This window comes from Lithobates pipiens, unplaced genomic scaffold (genome assembly GCF_037356315.1).
Source record: "Lithobates pipiens isolate NorthernLeopardFrog02 unplaced genomic scaffold, aLitPip1_a1.2 Scaffold_3, whole genome shotgun sequence".
Taxonomy (NCBI): domain Eukaryota; kingdom Metazoa; phylum Chordata; class Amphibia; order Anura; family Ranidae; genus Lithobates; species Lithobates pipiens.
The window spans coordinates 4,673,472-4,698,660 of NW_027507790.1; the positions used below are offsets into that span (position 1 = coordinate 4,673,472).

General features: G+C 42.2%; 1 protein-coding gene across 1 annotated transcript in view; it reads left to right on the forward strand.

Annotated features, from left to right (window-relative positions):
• LOC143940108 (rab5 GDP/GTP exchange factor-like) overlaps positions 1–25,189 on the forward strand; it is a 97,126-nt gene that overhangs the window by 63,975 nt on the left and 7,962 nt on the right. The window contains exons 6-8 of the mRNA XM_077461179.1: positions 4,978–5,110; positions 5,463–5,554; positions 7,045–7,301. Coding sequence (XP_077317305.1) covers positions 4,978–5,110; positions 5,463–5,554; positions 7,045–7,301 — 482 coding nt within the window. The remainder of the gene's footprint in view (positions 1–4,977; positions 5,111–5,462; positions 5,555–7,044; positions 7,302–25,189) is intronic.

A 25,189-nucleotide genomic window follows, 5' to 3' on the forward strand; every position in this document is an offset into this window, starting at 1 on the left:
ACTTGTGGGCACTGATAGGCATAGTTAAGGCGGCACTAATAGGCACAGATAAGGCGGCACCGATGGGCACAGATAAGGCGGCACTGATGGGCAAAGATGGGCACAGATAAGATGGCACGGATGGGTGGCACGGATAAGTGGCATGGATGGGTGGCACGGATGGGCACTGATAGGTACCACAGATAGATGGGACTGATGGGCACTGATAGGTGGCACTGATAGGTGGCTCTGATAGGTGGCACTGCTGGGCACTGATGGGCGGCACTGCTGGGCACTGATGGGCGGCACTGCTGGGCACTGATGGGCGGCACTGGGGTGCAGCACCTTTGAGGCAGATTGGGTGGCACTGTGGGTGGCACTGTGGGGTGGCACTGTGGGGTGGCACTGTGGGGTGGCACTGTGGGCATTATGGGCACAGACGGGGGGCACTTACTTTTACTTTGTTATTTTTCAGGATGGCACTGCGGGAGGCAGGTGGGCACTGGCAGGTGGCATGTGCTGCCTTTCATTGCTGGCCGTGATCGGGACTGATGTCCCGATCACAGCCGCCGGTGATCGGCTTTTCTTTTTTCTCCTCGCGCTGTCAGCGCGAGGAGGAATAATAGCCGATTACCGGCTCCGTTCTATCACATGATCAGCTGTCATTGGCTGACAGCTGATCACGTGATAAGGGGTCGGGATCGACCCCTTACACGGATCGGTGATCAGGCGAGTCTCACGGACTCGCCGATCACAGAGCGCGCCGCGCGCGCCCCTCAGGGGGCGCGCAGGCCGCTCGTAACCAGGACGACGTCAATAGACGTAGTCCTGGAAATCTAGGTCCGCGCTAATGCCGTCATTCGGCAATAGCGCGGTACCCAAGTGGTTAAAGAGCCTGGGGGAGAGTGAGAGCGGTTGTTCTGGGAGGCTCCCATATGAAGTCCATGCAGAATGAGAGCAGCAAGTGGTTAAGCTTTTCAGATTTAGGTCAAAAGGTCAACTGCAGGTCAGATTACCCTTTCAGTGAATTTTGACTAATCTCAGAAGTATCTCAATTTGATGGCCAACTGATGTCACTGACACATGCCTAAAGTCCATCAACCCAAGCCATAAAATGCATGTAAACCCCAGCTGAATGACCTTTAGTTTGCTAAAGCAATGTTGCATAGTAGGTAAGGTTGAAAAAATGCACAAGTCAACCCTATGTGTGTGATTTTATGTTAGTATTACACCATATATCCCTGTATGTTGTGGTTGTTCAGGTGCTTATCTAATAGTTTCTTGAAACTATCGATGCTCCCTGTTGATACCACTGCCTGTGGAAGGGAATTCCACATCCTTGCCGCTCTTACAGTAAAGAACCCTCTACACAGTTTAACGTCTTCCTGCCGAGCATACGCAGATGTGCGTACTCGGCTTTCGGGGGCTATACCAGGATGATGCCCGCAGCTGCAGGCATCAGCCCGGTACCGTTGTTTAGAGTGGTCGATTGGCTTTCCAAAGATAACAACTGATGCAACCGGAAACAGCTTTATTCCTGTTTACTTGGCTGCCAATGGCGCTGGATTTTAAAAAATATACAGTATTCAGATACACCATTTTCGGTGATCTGAATACTTTGAAATGCAAAGGAGGGATTGGGGGTCTTTTAGACCCCCGATCCCTCCATAAAGTGTACCTGTCAGCACCTATTACTGTCACAAGGGATGTTTACATTCCTTGTGACATAAATAAAAGTCATCATTTTTTTTGTTTTTGTTTTTAAAACACAATTTAATCATATAAAAATAAATAAAATAAATAAGAAAACATTTTTTTTTCAAACCGCCCCACCTCGCCACAAGCTCACGCAACAAAGAAAATGCATACGGAAGTTGTGATCGCATATGTAAACGGTGTTCAAATCACACATGTGAGGTATTGCCGCGATCGTCAGAGTGAGAGCAATAATTCTAGCACTAGACCTCCTCTGTAACTCTAACCTGGTAACCGTAAAAAAAAGTGTCGCCTATGGAGATTTTTAAGTACCAAACTTTGTTGCCATTGCGCGCAATTATAAAGCATGACATGTTTGGTATCTATTTACTCAGCGTAACATCATCTTTCACATTATACAAAAAAAAATGGGGTAACTATACTGTTTTTTTTTTTATTTTATTTTTTTAATTCACGAAAGTGCTCCTTTTCCCAAAAAATTGCATTTAACACTGCTGCACAAATACTGTGTGACATAAAATATTGCAACAATCGCCATTTTATTCTCTAGATTCTCTGGTGTGTGTGTGTGTGTGTGTGTGTGTGTGTGTGTGTGTGTGTGTGTGTGTATTTATATATATATATGTGTGTGTGTGTGTTTGGGGATTCTAAGTAATTTTCTAGCAAAAAATAGGGATTTTAACTTGTAAGAAATAGGCTTAGTCATGAAAGGGTTAAGGTTAAACCTAATTTCTTCTAATTTTAGTGAGTGGTGACGTGTCTTTTAAACTCCCTTCTGCGAAAAAGTTTTATCCCTATTGTGGGGTCTCCAGTATGGCATTTTGTAAACTGAAATCATATCCCCTCTCAAGTGTCTCTTCTCCAGAGAGAATAAGTTCAGTGCTCACAACCTTTCTTCAGAACTAATATCCTCCAGACCCTTTATTAGCTTTATTTGCTCTTCTTTGTACTCGCTGCATTTCCAATACATTCTTCCTGAGGACTGGTGCCCAGAACGGAATAGCATACTCGAGGTGAGGCCGCACCAGTGTCTTGTAGAGTGGCAGAATTATCGCTTTATCACTGGAGTTAATGCTCTTTTTAATGCATGCCAATATTCTGTTTGCTTTGTTAGCAGCAGTTTGGCATTGCTTGGCATTCTAGGTCTTTTTCCATCCTAGAGTCTATTTCTAATTCTGTCCTCTGTTAGCCATGAGGGTGCTTCCTGTGATGTGTCATGAGGACAAACTGCAGTTTTGGTTACTGAAGCCCCCCGATTCCCTCGAAGACTGAGCAGAAGAATAAATTCAATACCTTCGCCATCTCCCCATCCTTTGTATCCAGATGTCCTTCCTCATCTTTATGTGGCCAATATGGTCTGTCCTCTTTTATACTGTTTATATACTTAATATTTGGGGATTTTTGCTCTCCTCCACTTGTGTCTTTCGTGTTCTATCTTAGCCGCCTTAATTGCACTCTTACTATCATGTTGCATTCTTTGTAAATTCTGAATGCTGATGATGATCCCTCGGCCTTGTATTTTTTGAAGGCCCTCTCCTTTGCTTTGTATGCCATAGACAACTGTGTTTTTTTTTGTTTTTTTTTAAACAAAATACTTTTTTCACCTCTTTTCTTTTTTTATTCCATAATACCCACACTGCTGATCACCTGAGGCTCTTTTATAGCCAAATTCATTCTATATGCATGCACTTTTTCGCAGGGTGGGTTTTCTTACGACAGTGATGGAATGTTTCTATGTAGTGTGTGTCAGCATGGCTTACTTGTAGTTTAAATATGAAGAATGTGTGACAGGGTGACAACACAGGAGTGAAACTGGGAGACCGGGACAGAGCAATGTCATTCTATAACAGGAAGTGCCTGGATAAGGACCTTCATATCAGGTTTAGCAGATGTTTTAACAGCTGCATGTTTAAAATACTGAAAATGTAATTTGAAGTTACCTATGCTTACATGAGATGGGTTTACAAATACTCTGAAGTGCTTTTTCACTCAGTAGAATAGACATGTGTTACTAAACCCACAACAGTGAAATTAGTCTATCTTACGAAGCGGTTAACCCTCTACATTGTGTAAAAATGCTGTTTGATCTTGATTCTCTTCATATCTGGATAAAACAGAGCCTTTGGAGTCAGGCTGCACGTGCTCAGTTGGGTGTGTATTGTTAGAGGGTTTTTTTCTTGTGAGAGTGCAAGTGATCAGCACAGGGCCAATCGGCGCTGTCCAGACAGAGGGTCTGGAGTCCTAGATCCTGATAGGACAGCTCAGTGCAGTATGAAAACTCCTTCTACGAGCTTTAACCAGGCACTGATGAAAACATTTTTTGTTTTTGAATAAAAAGTTCAAATAATAGTCCAAGTAATAAATGAAATTGTGCAATCTTCTGTCACCAGAAGGGCAGACACCGTAAAAAATGCACGCTTACCAGATGGCAAGCATCAATAGCTTGCAAACAACACCCGACAGGGTCCCAATAGCAGATCTCATGTAGCACTTAAGAAGACAGCGGGTCTGGAATACACACCCCCGATGGTGCATTTTTTACGGTGTTTGCACTATTGGTGACGGAAGATTGCACAATTTATTTCACTTATTACTTGGACTATTATTTGAACTTTTTATTCAATGACAAAAACAATTTTTCATCTGAGATTTTTTATCACTTGGGACTTTGCTCACTTATTTATTTTTATTAATTAATATTAATTTTCAATAACTGGAATTTATTGAATACGTTTATATAATTTCATTCATTAACTTCACTTTGGGTATGGGATTATATTTGTTGTTCACTTATAGCATTTTATTTAATAATTAATGCAATTCTTTTTGGTTTATTAACAGAATAGCTGCGCTGACACTGTTGTTCCCTTTTCTTACTGTATTTTGTGTTTATCCCACTTAGTAGCTGCTGCTATATATGTTTGTATATTATTTTTTCACTAGGTAGGAGCGCAGTATTTTTTCCTTTAACCAGGCACTGATAGAAGTCACAAGGCTGCTATATAGTTCTGATGAGAAAAGGTATTTGGCAGTTCATATAGCAAAGGACAGGACACATACCCACCAGGGTTCAAAGAGCGCTGCTCACCCCGATATGAATAGAAAAAAAGGAAGAAAAACTCCCCCAGGTGGGGTTTTTTGGCAGCAAACACAAAGTGGCAGTTTGGCAGTTCATATTTACTAAATTAATCGCTTTTCCATGTGGTATGTACTGTGGAAGGCCAGATATAGTGAATGCAGGGTCCAGGGTTTAGTAACACTTTAATTTTGTCTGTCTTTCAGATACATCAGAGGAAAAAGATCAGTTATTGGATAATATAGAGAAACTGGTCATGACTCGTATATACAAGTCTGTTTTCTGTATGCATGATCCACAGGAGGAGCAAAAAGATCTTTCACTTCAAAATCATATTAGGTAAGCGACTATCACTGTGAATTAAAAGCCCTTGGTATTTTACTTCTAAGAGAATGACTGACTGCCGATCCTAATGAACATCGATTTTATTTTGTTTTTGCTGGAGGCAATGAGAAGCAAACCAGATGGTGAAATGGGTGATCTGTAAGTAGAGAGCTTTGTGAAAAGTGTAAGCTACAGTAACTTGAAACTTGGTGGTTTACTGCATGTATCTAGGGACCATTAATAATTGACTGCATATAATCTAGTTTTGGGAAGTCAACAAAACAGTAATTTTTAGCATACTTTTTATGTATGTGTGTGCTGCGTTGGCCTTTGCAAGTAATCCTTATAGATGGGTTTTCTTGTTTAGGTCACTGAGCTGGATTACGCCTAAAATTCTTCAGTTTTCTTTGTGTGAACAAGATGAAGAAGTCAATGATCAGATTGCCAGTGCTGTTACAGGTCAGTGGAAAATATTGTTACAAAGAAAAGCTCTTGTACATTTTAAAATAAAATAAGGTTTAAATCTCATGTAAATTTAATTTTTATATCATTAGTGTCAGTAAATCAGTTCACTCTTTCTACATTGTCCATACTTAAGGTGATTGTAGCCATATTAGTGCAATTGTGACAGAGAAAATTGAGTACTGTCCGTGATACTTTTTTTTTTTATTTGCACTAACATACAATTTTTCAGGACAAGCTTTTGCGGTATGTCCCCTTCTTCAAGGTCCAAGCAGTAACGATTTACAAATTTTTAAGCAGAATGTAAAAACAAAACAAAACAAAAAAAACACCTATGAGGGAAAGGAGAGAAAAAAAAACACATACAAATCAATGGCAATAAAGATAACAGCAGAGTTAGTGAGATAAGTTGGGGGGGGGGGGGGGATTTCTAGTCACAGAGGGGGTTGTGAAACTTTAGTATAATGGGTAAGGAAACCTATATCTAAATTCAGTTTATGCACACCTGTGGGACACCACTTCTCACAACCGGACCACACGATAGAAGACCTCAATATTTTAGTTCTTAAAGGGAATTTCAGAACTATCCAGGAAAGGAAAACCTTTGAACTAAGTATGATAATTCTTTTTGACACAAAAAATGATGGCCTGAATTTAGATAGGTTTCCTTACCCATTATACTTAAGTTTTACAACCCCCTCTGTGACTAGAAACTCCCCTCCCCCTCCATTCCATAGCTCTCCCTCTGTCTTATCTCACTAACTCTGCTGTTATCTTTATTGCCATTGATTTGTATGTGTTTTTTTTTCTCCTTTCCCTCAGAGGTGTTTTTTTTTTGTTTTGTTTTGTTTTTACATTCTGCTTAAAAATTAGTAAATCAGTGCTGCTTGGACCTTGAAGAAGGGGACACAATACCGAAAGCCTGTCCTGAAAAATTGTATGTTCGTGCAAATAAAACAAGTATCACGGACAGGACTCCATTTTCTCTACATTGTCCACAAAGCCTAGGTTCACACGTATGTGATGCGGGAAATTCTGCAATTCGTGCGTGTACTGCCCTTGTGATCTGCAGCAGGTCTCAGTGCAATCTCAACCTCTTTGCATCGACTGCCTCCTGGCCCTTTAAGAATCCCACAAGCTGGAAGGGGGGCATTCTGGTCACTTGACCACTGTGATTGTCAGTCGCATGATCGGAAAGCTCCTGATTGAGCTTACTGATCTCCACGGGCTTCCATGCTTGGAGTATGCAGGGTGAGCGCTCACAGTATGGTAAGTTGTTTTAACAGGGCTGCATATATGTGAACGGCTAGCATCAAGGGGTTAACAAATGTACCATGCGATCTGGTTGCAGTGCGGTTCCAAAATTGGTGCACGATTTTGGTGCAATGTGAATAAATCACACCTTCACATGTGGTTCAAATTGTACATAACATGTTTTTTGTATATAAAATAAGTAATTAAAGGTAACCTTTCTCCTTTACTTATAGCTCTGTTAGAAATGGATTTTAAGAGAGCCCCCCAGGACAAGCTTGCCTGTATGACAAAGGCCTGTGACCACCTTTTTAGAGCCATAGATATCTCAACAAAGCAGCCAGCCACCACTGATGACCTTCTATCTGGTCTTATCTACATCACAATTAAGGCAAACCCACCTCGTCTTTTTTCTAATTTGAAGTATATCACAAGATTCTGCAATCCAAAGAGGCTAATGACGGGAAAGTGTGCCTACTGGTTTACCAACTTTGTGAGTATCTGACAAGCAGGGTCTGGTCCAGTGTTGACAAGGATTTGGGTTGAAAATGCAGCATGTGTTTGACATCAATTTGACATGCTTCTGAGATCATTCAAAATTCATTGACCGGTACATTTGATCTGCAGTTGACTATCTTATGACCCTCATTTTTTTATTTTATTTTTATAACCATAGTTTTTATTGATTTTCACAAAATACAGTACAAGGTAAGTTTCAGTTAGTACATCATGTTAGGTATACAAAGTGATAACAAAAGATGGGAGCTCAAGGTTTAAACATTGCCAAAAATATGCAGGCTTCTTATGTTATAATAGAAAATTACCTCAATAGGAGGTAGAACCTGTCACCACAGTTGGGTGCTCACTGTGAGAAGGCTCTTGGTTAAATGCTAGTAAGAGGCCCGCCTCTGACCCTAATGAGGGTCTCCGGAGCTCTGTCTCATAAGTGCAAATGTATAATAGTATTAACTAGTAAACAAAAACTTTTGCTGTGGGTGTAGAGCAATACATATAGTACAGCTGTGAGTTATAGTAGTTAATAGTAACAATAAACATCGTATTAACTGAGGAGCAAGACGGGTAAACAGGGTTACATCTTTCGGATGCTAACAGGATAGGGGTGTCAGTTGTGTGGGAGTTCGTTCATAGGGGGTTTGCATTTAGGGTGTTTAAGCCAAAGGTCCCAATTTGTTTGAAGGCTAGGAATTTGGAAGTGAGATTTGGCGTGCATGAATTCCATCAGGCAGTGGTTATTTAGGAGTGTGGTTATTTCCCCGCTGGAGGGGGGGTTGGGGGGATTTCCAGTTTTTGGCGATGGCTAAGCGTGTAGCAATAAGAACATGGGAGATAATAGTTTGTGAGGATTGAGGCCAAAGTTCCAAGTCAAGGCCTAATAGTACCATTTGTGGAGTCAGAGATACAGGAACCGATAGGAAGGAGAGAAGGATTTTGGATAGCATAGACCAGGGGTGCCCAACCTTTTGAAGAGCAAGGGCCACTTAAGTGACTTGGTAACCAGTCGCGGGCCACAATGAGCAGAGCAGGTGGATGACAGGTCCGTGCAGAGTGGACACGGACGCAGCCCACTCTACTCTATGGGTCCTCCGATCCGCCCTAACGGAAGGGGTTTGATCCCTTTTAGCGAATCAGATTGGAGGTAGGTGGGTGTAAAAAGGACACAAATCTGTTTACATCTGCCTTTTTTATATAGGTGAATGGAGGGTTCGATTGAGTTGGACCGATTGTGTGAAAGGGGCCTTTCACACTAATGAAGCGCAGTGCACATATGTCTTTCCTGCGGGTTAGCTACACTTTGTCATAGACTTCTATTATATCCTGCAGGCATGGTGCACTTTCTGAAAGCTCACCAAACCCGCAGGTAATAACAGAAGTCTATGCCTCAGTACAGGTAACCTGAAGGTGCGCTGCACCTGCGGATCAGTTTGAAAGCAGCCCATTAACCACTGCACAGATATGCCCATATATACACTGCAATTTTAGTAATAAACTGACCTTTAATAATAGTCTTCCATTCAGGTATCACCTGCTTTTGCTGTCCCCGGCAGAGTGCATTTGGTATCACTCCGCCTGTGGCAGGAGACAGCGCTATACAGGAAGCATCAGCTTATACAAGCTCTGCTCCACAGTTGCTTGCTTTGCGGGCTTCATTAACAACATAGATGCTCTGGGATGGCAGGTCTGCAACCCATGATCTGGGCTTGCCAATCTGCCATTCCACAGAAAGAGGTCGCGGGACATATCAGAGGGCTCTGCAGGCCACATTTGGGCCCTGGGCCACTGGTTGGGCACCCCTGGCATAGACCATAGCGTGGTTAGCATCGGGCAGTCCCACCATATGTGGAGTGGGGTACCCGGGGATCCACAATTTCTCCAGCACAGATTGCTTGCAGTTGGGTATATGTGGGCAAGTTTAGTTGGTGTGAGGTACCAATTATGGTATATTTTTTGGACTGTTTTCTAATGGAGTAGGCATTTGGAGAATTTCAGGGGTGTTTGGAGTGAGCGGTACCATTGCTGGGGAGTGTAGGTGCATTGTACTAAGTGTTCCCGGTTTAGCATTGTGGGGGATTTGAATGTTGAGCAGGTTTCGGTGAGGAGTTGGTAGCAAAATGAAATTCCTCATTGGTGGGGTGAAGCAAGGTTGAAAAATGTCAGTATGCGCCATGGAAGTAGATTTTCTGACCAATGTATCTTTGAGAGAATCGATCGCGTTCTAAGATATTTGAAGAAGTCTTTATGGGCTATGTGAAAGGTGGTTTGGAGAGTGTGGAATGAGAGTGTAACCCTGGTAAAGGGTTCCGATATTGGGGATGCCCTGTACTGTCCATTCAGAGACATTGATGTCAGGGGTGAGGATGTGGAGGGCTGCCAGTGGTATATGCTGGAGCAGGCATAGTGGGATACCTTTAGAGGTTTGTATGATGGCTTTCCATATTCGGATGGTGACATTAATAGTGTCAAGGAATGAGTGGGTCCCATGGTGTTGCAGTAAGAGGGCACACAGGATCAGTTTGGGGTGGGAGGTGAGTGCTGCTTGTTCTATTTGTAACCACGTGGTTCGTTGAGCGGTCTTCCACTAGGTTTTTGCCTGGTCAAGTATAGTCGCTTTATAGTTGGGTGCTAATTCCGGTGCTCCCATCCCACCAGCAGTAATTGGTTTACAGAGAGTGGTGCTTTTAAGTCGAGAGCATATGAATGTGGTAATTATGGTTTGCAATTGCATTATTTGTTGTTTGAGGAATGGTATGGGGAGGGTTCGGAATATGTATAGGACATGGAGTAGCAGAAACACTTTAGCAAGGGCGATTCTGCCTGCCCAGGAGGCAGTTGTGTGTTTGAGGTCTTGTATGTTTTTTTTGTAGTTTGGCTGTGAGATTACTTAGGTTGAGAGAACGTAAGTGTGATGAGGGTTTGGTCAGTTGTATGCCCAGGTAAGTAAGTGTGGAGTTGGGTACCCACGAGAAGGAGGTGCAGTTGGTAACAGCATGTTTGATTTGTTGGTCCAGTCCTATGCCTAGCATGCTGGATTTGGAGAAGTTGATTTTATAGAGGGAGATTTTGCTGAATAATTCTAGGGTGTTGTGTAGTGCGGGGAGTGATGTGATGGGGTCAGTTGGGGAGATAACATTATCCACATACAGGCCAATTTTGGGTGTTTCTTGTGCTATTGCTATGCCTGAAATACGTGGGTTTTCTCTAATTGATAGGGCTAGGGGTTCCATGACAAGGGTGAATATCAGGGGCGAAAGTGGGCACCCTTGACGTGTTCCATTGGAAATACGGAAAGGGTCTGAGAGTAGCCCGGAAGTCAGTACTCTGGCGCTGGGGGAGGAGTAGAGGGCGAGTATTGACTGTAGGATGGTCCCAGTAAAGCCACATTTTTAGAGGACCGCAGTTAGGTAGGACCAATCCACTCTGTCAAACGCCTTCTCTGAGTCAAGAGGGATGAGCAGATAAGGCGTTTGATGGTGTTCCACCCATTGTATCAGGTCTATGAACCTGCGAGTGCTGTCCGAGGCCTGCCTGCTTGCCACAAAACCCACTTGATCAATATGGATTAGGTGTGGTATGAGATCAGATAGTCGCGTGGCCAGGAGTTTGGCAAGTAGCTTGGTATTAGTGTTTAGTAGGGAAATGGGTCTGTAGCTGGCAGGCTGGTCAGTTGGTTTACCCGATTTTGGGATAGTGGCAATGGTAGCTTGGAGGGATTCTGGTGGAATGAAGCCTATGTTTGTGATGGAATTGAAAGAGTGGCATAGGTAGGGGGTAAGGAGTTCAGAGAACATTTTACAATATTCATTAGTAAAGCTGTCAGGGCCTGGGGCTTTATGCAATGGTAGGGCATTGATGGCTGCTGCAACTTCTGACGGGGAGAACGGGAAGGAAAGTTGAAGAACTTGGAAAACAGAAAAAGGGGAAAACACTGCGCTATATCAAACTAACAAAAAAAACAGCTGCCAACACTTCAAACAAACAAAGTTAAACAATTTGAAACAAAAAATAGTGTAGCGCTTCTATTAAGTGAATGTGTAATCACTTGAGGGAAATCCGAATGCGATCACAGAAAAACAGATAAATCAGTGGTCACATGGGAAAGTCCATAATCACATGGAAAGAGTCCATATACAATCACAAATAAATAAAATCCTCCGTGATGTGACTGGTGCATAAAGAATGTGATAGAACTTCTTCAAAAGGGATAGGAGTTTTACTGGTCAAGTGCAACCCGATATGTCAGCTTGTCTGCAGATATCAAAGAAGTAGGTGAAATACTCTTACCGAATATGATGGACTCACACGGTCTTACGGCGGTTGAGTCGGAAATGCTTGGGGTCCTGACCTAGGACCGGGTGGTAAGTTGGTGAAGGTCCGTCCGGATGTTAAGAAGACTCCAAACAAATGCAGACCGTAGGGGGTGTCTCACAGGGGAATCTCCGGAGTAGTTCTTTGTCCAATTCAGAAGTAAATCTATTGGCAATTACAACCCCAAGCAGGGGGTGGGGGGTTTTGTAGAATTTAGACCAAAAAAGAAAAAAGAAAGCTCCACATGGTGCGGGTCAGAAAATCTTAACCAACAGGTTTTATTAAAAAGTCAAATAATTAAATAAAAATTATGACTTGGTGATCACAAATGAACAAAATAAAAGCTATGTGGGGTGGCAAAAGCAAGCTTTGCTTTTGGCACCCCACATTGCTTTTATTTTGTTCATTTGTGATCACCAAGTCATAATTTTTATTTAATTATTTGACTTTTTAATAAAACCTGTTGGTTAAGATTTTCTGACCCGCACCATGTGGAGCTTTCTTTTTTTTTTTTTTTTGGTCTAAATTCTACAAAACCCCCCACCCCCTGCTTGGGGTTGTAATTGCCAATCGAGTTACTTCTGAATTGGACAAAGAACTACTCCGGAGATTCCCCTGTGAGACACCCCCTACGGTCTGCAGTTGTTTGGAGTCTTCTTAACATCCGGACGGACCTTCACCAACTTATCACCCGGTCCTAGGTCAGGACCCCAAGCATTTCCGACTCAACCGCCGTAAGACCGTGTGAGTCCATCATATTCGGTAAGAGTATTTCACCTACTTCTTTGATATCTACAGACAAGCTGACATATCGGGTTGCACTTGACCAGTAAAACTCCTATCCCTTTTGAAGAAGTTCTATCACATTCTTTATGCACCAGTCACATCACGGAGGATTTTATTTATTTGTGATTGTATATGGACTCTTTCCATGTGATTACGGACTTTCCCATGTGACCACTGATTTATCTGTTTTTCTGTGATCGCATTCGGATTTCCCTCAAGTGATTACACATTCACTTAATAGAAGCGCTACACTATTTTTTGTTTCAAGTTGAAGAACTTGTTCTTGTGAGAGTGTGGGAAGGTGAAGGCTGGCAAGGAAATCATCTATATCCGAGGATGAGGCTGGTAAGGCAGAGCCAGTGCCGGAGAGATTATATAATTTGGAGTAATAAGAACTAAATTGGTCCACAATGTCTTTAGGGTTAGTACGTTTAATACCATGGTGGTCTGTAAGGAACAGGGTTTTAGATTGTGTTATTTTGTGTTATTCTTTAAAAAAGAAAAAAGAGAAAACCTTTATATGCCTTTAAATGCCATAGAACAGCGCTGTCTCAGTATATGTGTTGTCCAGCAGAGGGGGTTCTTACTTTCCTAAGGGAATTAGCAGGCTGAAGGGGAAAAGTTCCCATAATCATTAAAACTCTGCAGAGTTTAGCAGCATGCTGACAGAACCCCCCTTTCCCTCTCCCTCCTCCTCTCCTCCTTTAGGAGTTGTTTGGTGTCTTTTTTTATACATATTACTCACAGTTATGGTAGGTATCCTAGCCTGCTGTTGTGCGGCATAAACCGGCAGTTGTTTTGAAAGCAGCATGGGTTCCCTCTCCCTTCAGGTCTGCATAATACAGACGAGCTAAGCATATTCAAACTGAATAGGGGGTTGCCGGAGGATGCAGAGGGACGTGGCCGTAGGTCACATGACTCTAGGTATGAGACAGTGTCTATCCATACAGCGTTGATTACTGAGGGGGACGTGCTGTGGACGCCAATCAGGTCCACCTGAGGCTCACACATTAAAGCACTCTCTGCTACAATAAAACTCAGCCTTCGCAGCCAGAGTTCACTAAGGGGAGGAGTCTGTTATACTAAGAGACATTTAGCGCGGGGCACGTAAGGGTGTAAAACAGGCATTTCCAGTACAGGAAAAGAACTGTTAGCATGCATTGATTAATGCTTTGATTAATGCTAGGAAGCCAGCTTCTAGAGCTATATATTATAGAGTCCGGAAAGCTTATGTTTCCTGGTGTGAATCCAAGGGTTGGCACCCTCGGAGATATATTCTAGGCAGAATTCTTGCCTTTCTACAGTTGGGCGAAGCTGGCCCTGAGTACTATTAAGGGTCAAATCTCAGCCTCATCGATTTTGCTTCAAAGACCGCTTGCTACGCATTCTTTAGTCTGGGGTTTCATGCAAGGAGTGCAGTGGATAAATCCGGCAGTTAGATCTCCTTTAAGCCTTTGGGATTTGAATCTGGTTTTGTCGGTGTTACAAAAACAGCAATTTGAACCATTACAGCATATTCCTTTAGTCCTTTTGACAAGGAAGCTGGTATTTTTAGTTGCTATATCGTCAGCAAGGAGGGTGTCAGAATTGGCTGCTCTTTCTTGTAAAGAGCCATATTTGTTTTTTCATGCAGACAGAGCGGTGTTATGCCCTGGTCCAGGCTTTTTGCCAAAGGTAGTTTCAGGCTTTCATCTGAATGAAGATATTGTCCTGCCTTCGTTTTTTCCCAGACCAGGTTCCAGGGAAGAAAAATCTCTACATTGTCTTGATGTAGTGAGAGCAGTGAAAATCAATTTGAAGAAAACTGGTCAGATTCGTAAGACTGACATCTTATTCATTCTGCCAGAGGGTCCTAAGAAGGGACAGGCAGTGTCGAAATCCACTATCTCCAAGTGGATTCGGCAAGTTATAATTCAAACTTATGGTTTAAAGGGAAAGATTCCCCCTTTTCAAGTTAAGACGCACTCTACCAGAGCGGTTGGTGCTTCTTGGGCAGTGCGTCACCAGGCCTCCATGTCTCAGATCTGCAAGGCCGCAACTTTGTCTTCATTACATACATTTACAAAATGTTCTCAAAAAGATGTAAGATGGAATGAGGATATCGCCTTCGGGCGCAGTGTGCTGCAGGCAGCAGTACAAGTCCTCAGGTCTGGGGGTTACCCTACGGGTTGTCTCCCTCCCCTCAAGTAGCATTGCTATGGGACATCCCACCAAGTAATTACTTGAGACTCTGTGCCCTATGATGTACGATAAAGAAAATAGGATTTTTAAAACAGCTTCCCTGTAAAATCCTTTTCTTGGAGTACATCATAGGACACAGAGCTCCCGCCCCTCTGTTTTATGGGGGTGAGAGTATATTGCTTATATTGCTTGGCTACAAAAACTGAGGTACTCCTGGAAGGAGGAGGGGTTATATAGGGGAGTCAACTTCCTGTACTGGCTATACCAGTGTCAACACCTGAAAGTAGGCCTATAACCCACCAAGTAATTACTTGAGACTCTGTGTCCTATGATGTACTCCAAGAAAAGGATTTTACAGGTAAGCTGTTTTAAAAATCCAATTTTTTCTTGTTTTGCTGTTCTGAAACAGCATAGAGGCTGCATTGGATGCATATGTGCTTGGCTAAATCCTGCAGGATTAGTATGGGGCCAACTGCAGTTAAAGCGGGAGTCCGCCGGGACTCGGCGTTTTTTTTTTTTTTTAAAAGCCAGCAGCTACAAATACTGCAGCTGCTGACTTTTAAAATAGTGGCACTTACCTGTCCAGCGCGCCCGCGATGTCGGCACCCGAAGCCGATCTCTAGATCGTCTGTCGGGTGCTGCCGCCGCCATCTTGGGTATGGGAATCAGGAAATGGAGCCTTTCGGCTTCATTTCCCGGTTCCCTACTGCGCATGCGCGAGCCGCGCTGCGCAATAAGGACGGTCCCCGCTGCCTCTGGGATCTGTGTGTTTCCCAGCAGGCAGCGGGGCACTTGCGGAAAGGGACGTAATCTACGCCCCTTTCCGCAGAGAGCTATCCCGGAAGTGGGTGCAGAATACCTGTACTGTACAGGTATGTGCACCCCCCTCCCCCCTGAAAGGTGCCAATTGTGGTGCCGGAGGGGGGGAGGGTTCCGATGAGCGGAAGGTCCACTTTAGGGTGGACCTCCGCTTTAAGCAGGTGCATGTTTGCAAACTAGCTAGAACGCACGGTTGCTGAAACACACATTTACTAAAGATACATGGTTACATAAAGTTACATATCTGCACAAAGATGCAGGTTTATACATGTCTGCACAGATGTGTTGCATAAACACATTTCATAAACACATGCTTGCTTATTGGTTAAATGCATGTTTCCATGGACATGTATTGTATAAATGCGTGTTTACAGGGATGCATGGTTTCATGTTTTGACTAAATGCATAGTTGCATAAGCACATGCTTGCATGCTTCCATAAATGCAGGCTTCCATAGATGCCTGTTACTTAAACACGTGTGTGTGTGTGTGTGTGTGTGTGTGTGTGTGTGTATGTATATATATATATATATATATATATATATATATTACACACACTCACACTTGTCTTCCTGGGATTACATACTTATGTACTTATTAGCCTGGGGTACATACGTATGGGCTTATTGGCCTTGAACTGCATACATAAATGCAGGAATGGCAAGAATACTTGTATACCTGCATGTACTGACATAATGGCGTACCTGCATACCTAAGGGGTTGCATAGCGGTAAACCAACATTATTTTAGGCCTGCATCCATGGAGGACTGTATATTAGGTTGGCTACAAAGAGAATAAAGCTGGTATGAGATGGGTGGAGGTGCTACTCAGTCCCCAATAGTATGCACACAACAAGAAACAAAAATGCCCATGCCACTTTTAAAGAGCACACCTCAGAAGGTACCAAGTAAAATTTATAAATGAATTTATTTCACACATTTAAAAATAACATGTAATACAGAAAAAAGAAAATATATTAAGCATCAACGTTATTGGTAAATTTTACATGTAATAAACCTTTCCATGAGACCTGGATATGTCACACAGATGACTGTCAGTAGTCTGGAATAGCTGTTCTAGGTCTCGGCGCATTTCGCAAGAGGAGTCTCGCTTCTTCGGGAGAAGCACAGATAGATACCTGGAGATGAAAAGCACAAATAAGTAAATAGAGAAAAAAAGAGAGAACAACAGGTTCTGGTTTCTTGCGGCCTCTCACTGGTTTCCATCTTCCCGCCCTCACACAGCTCCCAGGGGAAGCTTGATGGCATGGTTGGCTTTTTATGCATTTATCCATCTGCTTTTATGGACGTTTTATTTTGAAGTTTCTTTCATAAATTTAGGGTGGTATACCCACCCATGTACATCAATCTTTCGACTACTTTACAAAGAGTCATCTATACTACGTCAGTAGGCCAGGAGCTTCTCATCAATTGTAAGTGGAATATACTGAATCTTATAAATGCTTGGCAACTTTTTTTTTTTTTTTTCTACTTATTTGTGCTATTGATATCCAAGCATCTATCTGTGCTTCTCCCGAAGAAGCGAGACTCCTCTCACAAAATGCATCGACATCTAGCACAGCTACCCCAGACTACTGACAGGTAGCTATATCCAGGTCTCATGGAAAGGTTTATTACATGAATTGTGGAAGGGGGGGGGGGGGGTGGTGTTGCGCTCCTATTTGATATGTTTTTGTGATATGTTAGCACGTTGTTAAAAAAATAGTGCAATTATCTACCTAATATATAACGCAATAGTAGGTAAAGTGCAAAACAAAAATTCATTAATAAATATATGAAAAAAAATATAGTGATTAAGACACTTGTGCAAATAACAAATTAAGTAAAACAATTACTAGGTGATATAGATAATATCCACATTAAGGGTGTAATTATAGGTGATTATATCACTGTGCAAAATATATGACGCATGCGTGAATATTTCATATAGTGACTGGTATGGAAATATCAAAAAACAGATTGACAGTAAGATTTAAAATTATGAAAACTAACAGAAAAATAATAATTTAAATCGTCTAACTAAACCAATGTTCAGTGCGGTATTGGACTTTAAAATCCTTAGTCCAATGTGCAATAAGTGCAAACGTGCAAAGTGTTTCGCTGGAACACTGTGTATCGCTGTCTTTGGCTTTTAAGGTGACACTGTGCCTTTAAGTGCAAATACAAGAAAAGATCTTCAGCGTCACTGACACCCGTGGTAAAAGTAAATGGTTACCTTACTGCTGTAAGGTAAACAGCGTATAGCAGATAAAGGAGGAGGGAGAAACTCCCTTCAACTTGATCTTTTCCTGGATGTCCGTTTTCACTTTTAAGTGCAGACAGGGGAGGTGGGGGGAGGGAGGTAGGGGTGATCCTTATCTTCCTCTCTTTCCACTGGGTGCTTCAGATGGTATGGTTCTCAATATACATTAAAAAGATAAAGGAGGTCCACCATAGTGTAGTATTTTATAATGGGGATAAAGACTTTTATTCACATCTATTAAAAAACACTCACATTTTCAAGTGGTTACAGCAGCATTGTAAAAACGAGCGCCGAGCTCGTGTCACAGTCTGAGCGTTCGTTCCGGTATCTGAATAGCCTCGAGTCCTACGCGTTACGTCACACACGTGACTTCAACTGGGATGAGGCATTATGGGAAGTGTAGTATATTTATACATGCTCAGCTAATTGTATTTATTTCATTGACGGCGGCCATTTTGTTGTAGATCCTATATAAATGAATGGGGCGGCCATGTTTTTGTGGACCAGGTATACAGTAATTGCGGTGATCTTTGCTTGTTCATCGGCATTTACGATCGTAATGATCTCTCTGCTATACGTGGTTCCACTAGCATGGAAACAAGGCATAAAGTTGTAGTTATATCCCGCAGTAAAGTTTATGCTCACGACCAGCTTCATTATGCTGCGAATAATTGGGGAAAATGGACAGCATGAAGCATTAAGTGTCCCAGCATATCCCTAATGCCAGCAGGGTACAATACACTGCTGATAGGGAGGGGGATATAGGACATATATAGCCGCAATCTTTAATAACCAGAAAAAATATTTATATTAAATCCTAGGGTATTTACTCTAAGCAGTCCAAAAATGGGGTATTTATATTATATTGGGGGACCAGTAATTAAGACCCTGTTTGTATACATATATATTAAATTACAAGTATACGTATACCGAATAAAGAGGGAGTGAATAAATATATATGGCCGCCCCATTCATTTATATAGGATCAACAACAAAATGGCCGCCGTCAATGAAATAAATACAATTAGCTGAGCATGTATAAATATACTACACTTCCCATAATGCCTCATCCCAGTTGAAGTCACGTGTGTGACGTAACGCGTAGGACTCGAGGCTATTCAGATACCGGAACGAACGCTCAGACTGTGACACGAGCTCGGCGCTCGTTTTTACAATGCTGCTGTAACCACTTGAAAATGTGAGTGTTTTTTAATAGATGTGAATAAAAGTCTTTATCCCCATTATAAAATACTACACTATGGTGGACCTCCTTTATCTTTTTAATGTATATTGAGAACCATACCATCTGAAGCACCCAGTGGAAAGAGAGGAAGATAAGGATCACCCATACCTCCCTCCTCCCACCTCCCCTGTCTGCACTTAAAAGTGAAAACGGACATCCAGGAAAAGATCAAGTTGAAGGGAGTTTCCCCCTCCTCCTTTATCTGCTATACGCTGTTTACCTTACAGCAGTAAGGTAACCATTTACTTTTACCACGGGTGTCAGTGACGCTGAGGATCTTTTCTTGTATTTGCCCTTAAAGGCACAGTGTCACCTTAAAAGCCAAAGACAGCGATACACAGTGTTCCAGCGAAACACTTTGCACGTTTGCACTTATTGCACATTGGACTAAGGATTTTAAAGTCCAATACCGCACTGAACATTGGTTTAGTTAGACGATTTAAATTATTATTTTTCTGTTAGTTTTCATAATTTTAAATCTTACTGTCAATCTGTTTTTTGATATTTCCATACCAGTCACTATATGAATTATTCACGCATGCGTCATATATTTGGTGGGAGATTGATGGTCCGACCAGAGGTTAAGAAGACTCCAAACGGCTGAAGGCCCTGGAAGATGTCTCACGGGGGGTTCTCCAGAACGTTCCAACTAACCTCTGGTCGGACCATCAATCTCCCACCCTGGTCCTAGGTCTGGACCTTAAGCGTTTCCGACTCAACCGTCGTAAGACCGTGTGAGTCCACCATATTCGGTAAGAGTATTTTATCCACTCTTTTGATATCTACAGACAAGCTGATATATCGGGCTATACTTGACCAGCGAAACGCCTATCTTTTTTGAAGATTTTTCAGCATACCCTGTGTGCACCAGTCTCATTATAGAGGACTTTATATCAACACCTGTGATTGTATATGGACTTTCCCTATGTGATTATGGTTTTTCCCTTGTGATTATCGATTAATTAGATTTTTTGGGATCCCATTTATACTTTCCTCATGGGACTACACATTCACTCAATAGAAGCGCTACACTATATTTTTTGTTTTAATTGTTTAACTTTGTTTGTTTGAAGTGTTGGCAGCTATTTTTTTCACTTGATTTTCACTGGTTTTTCTATTGATTTGGCTAGCGCGGTGTTTTCCCCCCTTTTTTTACAGTTCAGGGGGCTTGGTCTCCACACGAGAGAATACTGTTCATCAATATCTTGGAATTTTTGGCCAGTACGCCTTGCTCTGGATTATAGAACAAACCAGTTGTAGGTTCAATCCAGAAATGCCTCTGCAGGCATATATATCAACCACCATGCCGGCACCATTAGCATCCAGATTGAATATTTAGCAGTGGATCTTTAAGTTTATCAATGATGCCTATGGTTTAAAGGTCAAAATCCCATATTTTTTTTTTTCTTCTGTGGAGAGATTCTCTACCAGGTTTGGAAGAGTATCTTGGGCCATCCATCGTCCATTGTCAGTGGCCCAGGTTTGGAACCACTATTTGGTCTTTGGTTTATACATCTACAGGATTTTTACCAGGTGGATATCACTAACATAGAAGATAATGCCTTTGGCCTCAGTTTATTACAAATAGCAGAGTAGGTCCTTCTCTGGTGGCAGTTTCTATGATGATGTCTCTCCTCTGAGGGATATTGCTTTGGGACGTCCCAAGTAGTTATTAATATAATAACCTACTCTGTGTCCTGTGATGTACGATAAAGAAAATAGGATTTTTTTTTCTACAGCTTACCTGTAAAAATCCTTTTCTTGGAGTACATCACAGGACACAGAGGTCCCTCCCCTCCCTCTTTTTTGGGAATTTATTACTTGCTACAAAACGGATGTGCTTCCTATGTAGGAGGGGTTATATGGGGGAGGACTTCCTGTTTGATTGATCTACCAGTGTCTATTCACCTATAGGTGGCATGTAACCCAAGTATTTCTTAATATAATAACAGGCGCTGTCTCCTGTGATGTACTCCAAAAAAAAGGATTTTACAAGTAAGTAAGTAAAAAAAAAATTCGGACCATTCTCTGTAAACCCTAGAGAAGGTTGTGCGTGAACATCCCAGTAGATCAGCAGTTTTTGAAATACTCAGACCAGCCCATCTGGCACCAACAACCACGCCATGTTCAAAGTCCCTTTCTACCCCATTCTGATGCTTGGTTTGAACTTCAGCAAGTTGTCTTCACTATGCCTAGATGCCTAAATGATGCATTGAGTTCCTGCTATGTGATTGGCTGATTAGCAATTTCTGTTACCAAGCAATTGAACAGGTATGCTTAATAAAATGGCTATCATCTCACACAGTTTCAAACTTTACTTAAGAGAGACCATTCCAGTAAGAGGCCATTCGACCAAAGTTTTGGGGACACGCAGTTCCCTTTTTTTTTTTTTTAAGGTGACGGACATGAAAGTACTTAATAGTCATGTATAAATTGTACTTTCTTTTTTGATCATTGAGGGAAACGGGATGTTTCAGACTTTCAGATTAAGCTGCTGCCTACATGAGCATTGAACATCTTGCAAAGAAAAACAAAAATTAGCACACCCCATGATATAACATCTCCTATTACCAGCAATGCTGCGTGCAATGCATGCAGCATTGGTGGTAATGCTGCATGCAATGCATGCTTGCTGCGAAAGAAGTTAACGCTGTGGGACTAAGTTATCATGTCAGTCCACTGGGGGAAGTGTCACTTGCACTTCTTTCCAGATAGCGTTGAGGAAGCTTCTGCTCCTGCTACTAGAGCCATGTGGAACTTTGATTACAGATCTGTTCCTACTGTCTGCTGCAGCATTGCTTGGTCACCTCTGGCCACTTGACCCTCATGCACTTAGTGTTTTTTGCCAGTTAACAGTTGTCCAGGTTTTATGAGCACTCAAAACCTAGCCTTCAACCTTGAGCCTTTATGTTGCCTACTGCATTTGCAGCTGCAACATGTCTGATTCCACATACACGGGGGGACAGCCAGGCATATCTGGGTGTGTGTCCCCCCCCACTGTCCATTAACAGGCCAGGGTCTGCCTGCAGTGCACCCCTTGATAGAACCAAGATGCATAGTGTGGCATTGTGTTGCCCAAGAGTGCTGAAGTCAGTTCCTTCCTTGGAGTGTTCTCTGGCTCCGCTGGGTGTTGCTGAGCCTGCTCACCTCTAAGGGTATGTTTTAACTACAGTCATGCATGACTTTGTCACATGTTGCCCAGCTTAATGCTAATCCTGACCTCTGAGGCCACAAACTCACTTACCACACCTTCCCCTGCAGACTCAGTGCCTGATCTGCCTTTGGCTCTGCTTTTGAGTGTTCCTAATCACGCAAGACGCTGATTGATGTGCTTCCTCCTGAAGAGTTACTCTTCTGCTATTAGTTCTCAATTAACAGAAGTTCAGGTATAGCCCTTATTGATGCGGTGCCCCACACCTTTAAAACTGGAAGATAAGCTTGTTGCTTCTACCAGTACTATCTAGCTTTGAGTCCCACAGGCCTCTAAGGATTCCAACATTTTTCCTTCGCACCCTCTTTAGAATTGTTTCAGGCCAAAGGTTTTTTTGTACCTCTGAAACACTTGGTTCTGTACAATTCTGGTCAAAGATGTCTCTTCATTTAAGGACCCCACTGATAAGACAATAGAAACTTACTATGACCATGTTTGTTTGGCATGTTCCGTCTTGCAAGACCGTGGCTGATCGGGTGAAATCCCTTAAGCTTGAGGTGACTAATGCTGTCATTGACCCGCATATCATTTAATTGGATGTACCAGATTTCTTCTGCTTTAAATTTAAGCTATGATGGTTCGCTGGAAGCTTCTAACTTGCTGTCTAGCATTGGTCTTCTGTTGGTGCAGTTGTGTAGGGCTCTGTAACTGAAAGGCTGGACTGCGGAACTCGTTTTGACCTTGGATGGGCAATGTCTCTTTGGGTCTATGCTGGATACTGTTATCAAGGATGCTACTTGAGTAAAAATACCCACCTTTCTCAGTAAACAAATCAGTCCTTTTCCCCTTCTCAGAAGTATCCCTCTTGCTTTATTACACTCTTTTGACTTCTTTGTCAAGACCCTTCAAGCTTGGCTGTCCTTCCTCCCAGCATAGTCTCCTAGTTTGCCAAAGTGGGGGCCTAGCCGCCTTTGCAGATGCTTAAAAGTCCTGCATTCCCTATGTTTGGGTTCAAATGGTGGTGTCCAAAGTTTTCAAGCTTGTATTTCATTCTCTGCCTCCTCCTTGCTTTCTCACCTCCAGTCATTACACATTGCTTGAATGATCTCCTTTTTATGGTCTCTTGAAACAAAGGGTCATTGCTCCGGGACATGCTGCCAAACCCTTTCAGGGGTTTTTAAATCAACCTTTTCTCTGTTCCCAAGCCCAAAGGGAATGTTCACCCATTTTTGGACCTCCAAAACCTTAAAGTAGAATTCCGGGCTTTACCAAACTAGTCCCTTCCTCCCCCCTCCTAACATTTATGCTGACTAACCTGTGTAAGATGTAAGAAATACCTATTCTATTTTCTTGTACAGTAATTTTTTATTAGGTTTTCAATATATAACAGTGTGAGCACCAAATACACCCATGCAGGGGCTAAGAAAGGAAATGGCACAGAACAGAGAGCTGGCAGGCAGCAGCTCTCCTCTCTGGGAGCTGAGAGAACTGAGCCATTGGCGGTGTTCGATCGCTTGGTTCTCAGTGCAGAAACGCCGGGGGACAGATGCAGCATCAGTCCGATGCTGCACCCACCTAGGTAAGTATGAATCTGAAAAAAAAACAGGACTTTGTGATTTTATACAGTTTTAATTATTCAGGGGCTGAAAGACAAAGTATGATCAGCATGATTTCCAGGGCAGCATTGTTGGACCTCAGCCTCCGCTCCTAGATATCAGGAACATCTTTGCTACATGATACATTTTTAACAGAATATTTAAAATATGGTTTCCTGTGAACAGATGGAACCTCCTTTCCTTGTTCCCAAGGGATAATCTTGTGTCATTTGCAAAGGCTACAGAGACTAACATAATGGCTTTAAATGGAATAGGAACTTGCCCACTGTCATAGAATTTCTCAGTTTAAATGGTTTGTGACATTTATAAATGGATGTAGCTATTTCAAATAAAGGAACTACTGTTCTGAAGTTGGCATACTATGATACAGTATTTCTATGGGATTATTATTTGTAATGATCATAATCAGTCTGATTTTATTTTTATTTTATGTATTTTTTTCCAATCTGTCCAGCAATGTTGACAGTGGTTACTGGAGGGAATCATCCTTCTTTATACATTTCCTAAATTTCCAGGCCTAATTTGTCTACCTAAATAAATTTTACAGTTTTTAACCACTTCAGCCCCTGGTCTATTCTGACACTTCTTATTTATGTCTTAAAATCTGCTTGTTTTTTTGCTAGAAAATTATTTAGAAAATGACTTTGAACCCTCGAACATAGGTCTCAAGATGTTTGCGCAGCAGCTTTTCAAACACAAATTTGATGCAGAAAAACACAATATAATACCCAATTGTTTGGTAAAATATAAAAGATGATGTTACACCAAGAAAATGGATAGCTAACATGTTGAACTTTAAAACTGCGAACGTCACCAAACTACAGTACTTAACCACTTGAGGTCCGGGCCATAGCAAAATGACAGCTACAGAGCGGACCTCAATTTCTGGGAGGCCACTGAGACTCACCGATCCCGGCCCCTTACCATGTGATGTCACATGATGTAAACAAAAGCTTGGTAATTTTTTTTTTCTCCTCACGCTGAAAAAAAGCTCATCAACGGCTTATGTTAAAGGGACATCAGTTCCTAAGAGGAAGGAACACAGGCACCTCATCTGTGCCAATCAGTACCCCCTGCCAGTGCCACCTGTTAGTGCCCACCAGTGCCACCTATCAATGCCCATAAGTGCCACCTATCAATGCCCATAAGTGCCACCTATCAATGGCCACAAGTGCCACCCACCAGTGGTGCCAATCAGTGCCACCCATCACTGCCACCCATCACTGCCACCTATCGGTGCCCATCACTGCCGCCTCATCAGCGTGCATCAATGAAGGAGAAAAATGACCTGTTTGCAAAATTTTATAACTATATATATTAAAAAAAAATCGGTCTTTTTCAGTTTTTTAACAAAAGATAAAAACCATGGTGATTAAATGCCACCAAAAGAAAGCTCTATTTGTGGGGGAAAAAAATAATTTGGGTACAGTGTTGTATGACCAAAATCTCCATAGGTGACACTTTATAAGCATTTACAGGTTACCACTTTTTAGAGTTGC